The following is a 1,168-nucleotide window of genomic DNA, read 5'->3' as shown; positions in this document are numbered from 1 at the left end:
GTCGATTAATCGACTTATCGTGGCAGCCCTACTTTCCAGTGAATTAAATTAAATATCGGTTGAAAAGGATTTACAAATCATCATGTTCTGTTTTTACAYGTTTTACTCAATGTCCTGATTTCAGTGGAACTGGGGTTATACTGCAGAGCTCATGGATAAACCTGATACATGTTAGATAAGTACGTTTTGTTTGTATTTTCAGTGATTAGGATTTGGGAACGCTGAAAGAAATGCAACGTGACTGTAAAAATAACACAACTCACCCTTTCTTCATCCAGAACAGGGCACTGGTACTCTTCATCGAACCCATCATACAGCTGACCTGCTCAAAACAACATTTAGTCGAGCAGAGACTCCTGCTGAACACTGCCAGTTATTTTTACTGGACCATGTTTATACAGCTCGTTGTTGTTTAACGTTTACCTTCTTGTGCCAGTTCTCCTACATTAACGTAGGTCAGCCCTGTCCTCAAGGCCAGCTCCCTTCCAAGAGTGGTCTTCCCAACACCAGGAGTTCCTGCAGGCAACAACACAAACACCTCATTCATGGAGAAAACAATCTGAACTGATTATACTGTCTAATCCTCCATTGATGACTTTAGTTATTCAGGTTCTGACTTAACAGATGACACCAGATCCTCAGAGGGCAGAGTTGTAAATAAATAAATAAAATAAAACAAAACAAATGAGGCAAACGTTTGACCAAAACACGTAAAAGAACCATCCAGTCAGTATGCTGCGACTTCAAGTATACCCCCAGAGAACAACCACTAGCTGAAATAATCTGTTAAAAAGATTARTTTGTTTTACAGACAGTACATCACCTGTTAGCAGAATATTGGGCCGTTTAATCATCCTGGTGGTGTGTGGCTAACATCGGACACACACGTGTTTTACTGAGTAAACTTAAAACAAAGAAGAAATAAATCTTGTTATCACGTCTGGTCTACTGAAACATTTAAGGTATGAGTGCAAGAAACAGCACAAACCGTAAAAACACGCAGTCAAATGCAGAAAAGACTTCGGTAAATTAATAAAATGTCCAAACGTCACAAACTGGACTGGGGTCAGCAGGCAGGTGCTCTTCTTCTACGGTTATTTAAAGCGGCTGCCAACAACCAACTGATGCATTATCGCCACTTACTGGTCTGCAGTGGGAACTGCATCAG

General features: G+C 40.5%; 1 protein-coding gene across 1 annotated transcript in view; it reads right to left on the bottom strand.

Moving 5' to 3' along the window:
- ak6 (adenylate kinase 6) overlaps window positions 1-1,098 on the bottom strand; it is a 7,758-nt gene extending 6,660 nt beyond the window's left edge. The window contains exons 1-4 of the mRNA XM_014030658.1: window positions 989-1,098; window positions 824-904; window positions 424-516; window positions 264-322 (exon numbers count right to left, since the gene is read on the bottom strand). Coding sequence (XP_013886112.1) covers window positions 264-322; window positions 424-516; window positions 824-854 — 183 coding nt within the window. The 5' untranslated portion in view covers window positions 855-904; window positions 989-1,098. The remainder of the gene's footprint in view (window positions 1-263; window positions 323-423; window positions 517-823; window positions 905-988) is intronic.
- Between the last annotated feature and the right edge of the window lie 70 nt (window positions 1,099-1,168).

The sequence above is a fragment of the Austrofundulus limnaeus genome, unplaced genomic scaffold, assembly GCF_001266775.1.
Source record: "Austrofundulus limnaeus strain Quisiro unplaced genomic scaffold, Austrofundulus_limnaeus-1.0 Scaffold1098, whole genome shotgun sequence".
In the NCBI taxonomy this organism is placed as follows: domain Eukaryota; kingdom Metazoa; phylum Chordata; class Actinopteri; order Cyprinodontiformes; family Rivulidae; genus Austrofundulus; species Austrofundulus limnaeus.
Note: the sequence above shows the minus strand (reverse complement) of the source record. Positions and strands in the feature narration are given on the sequence as shown.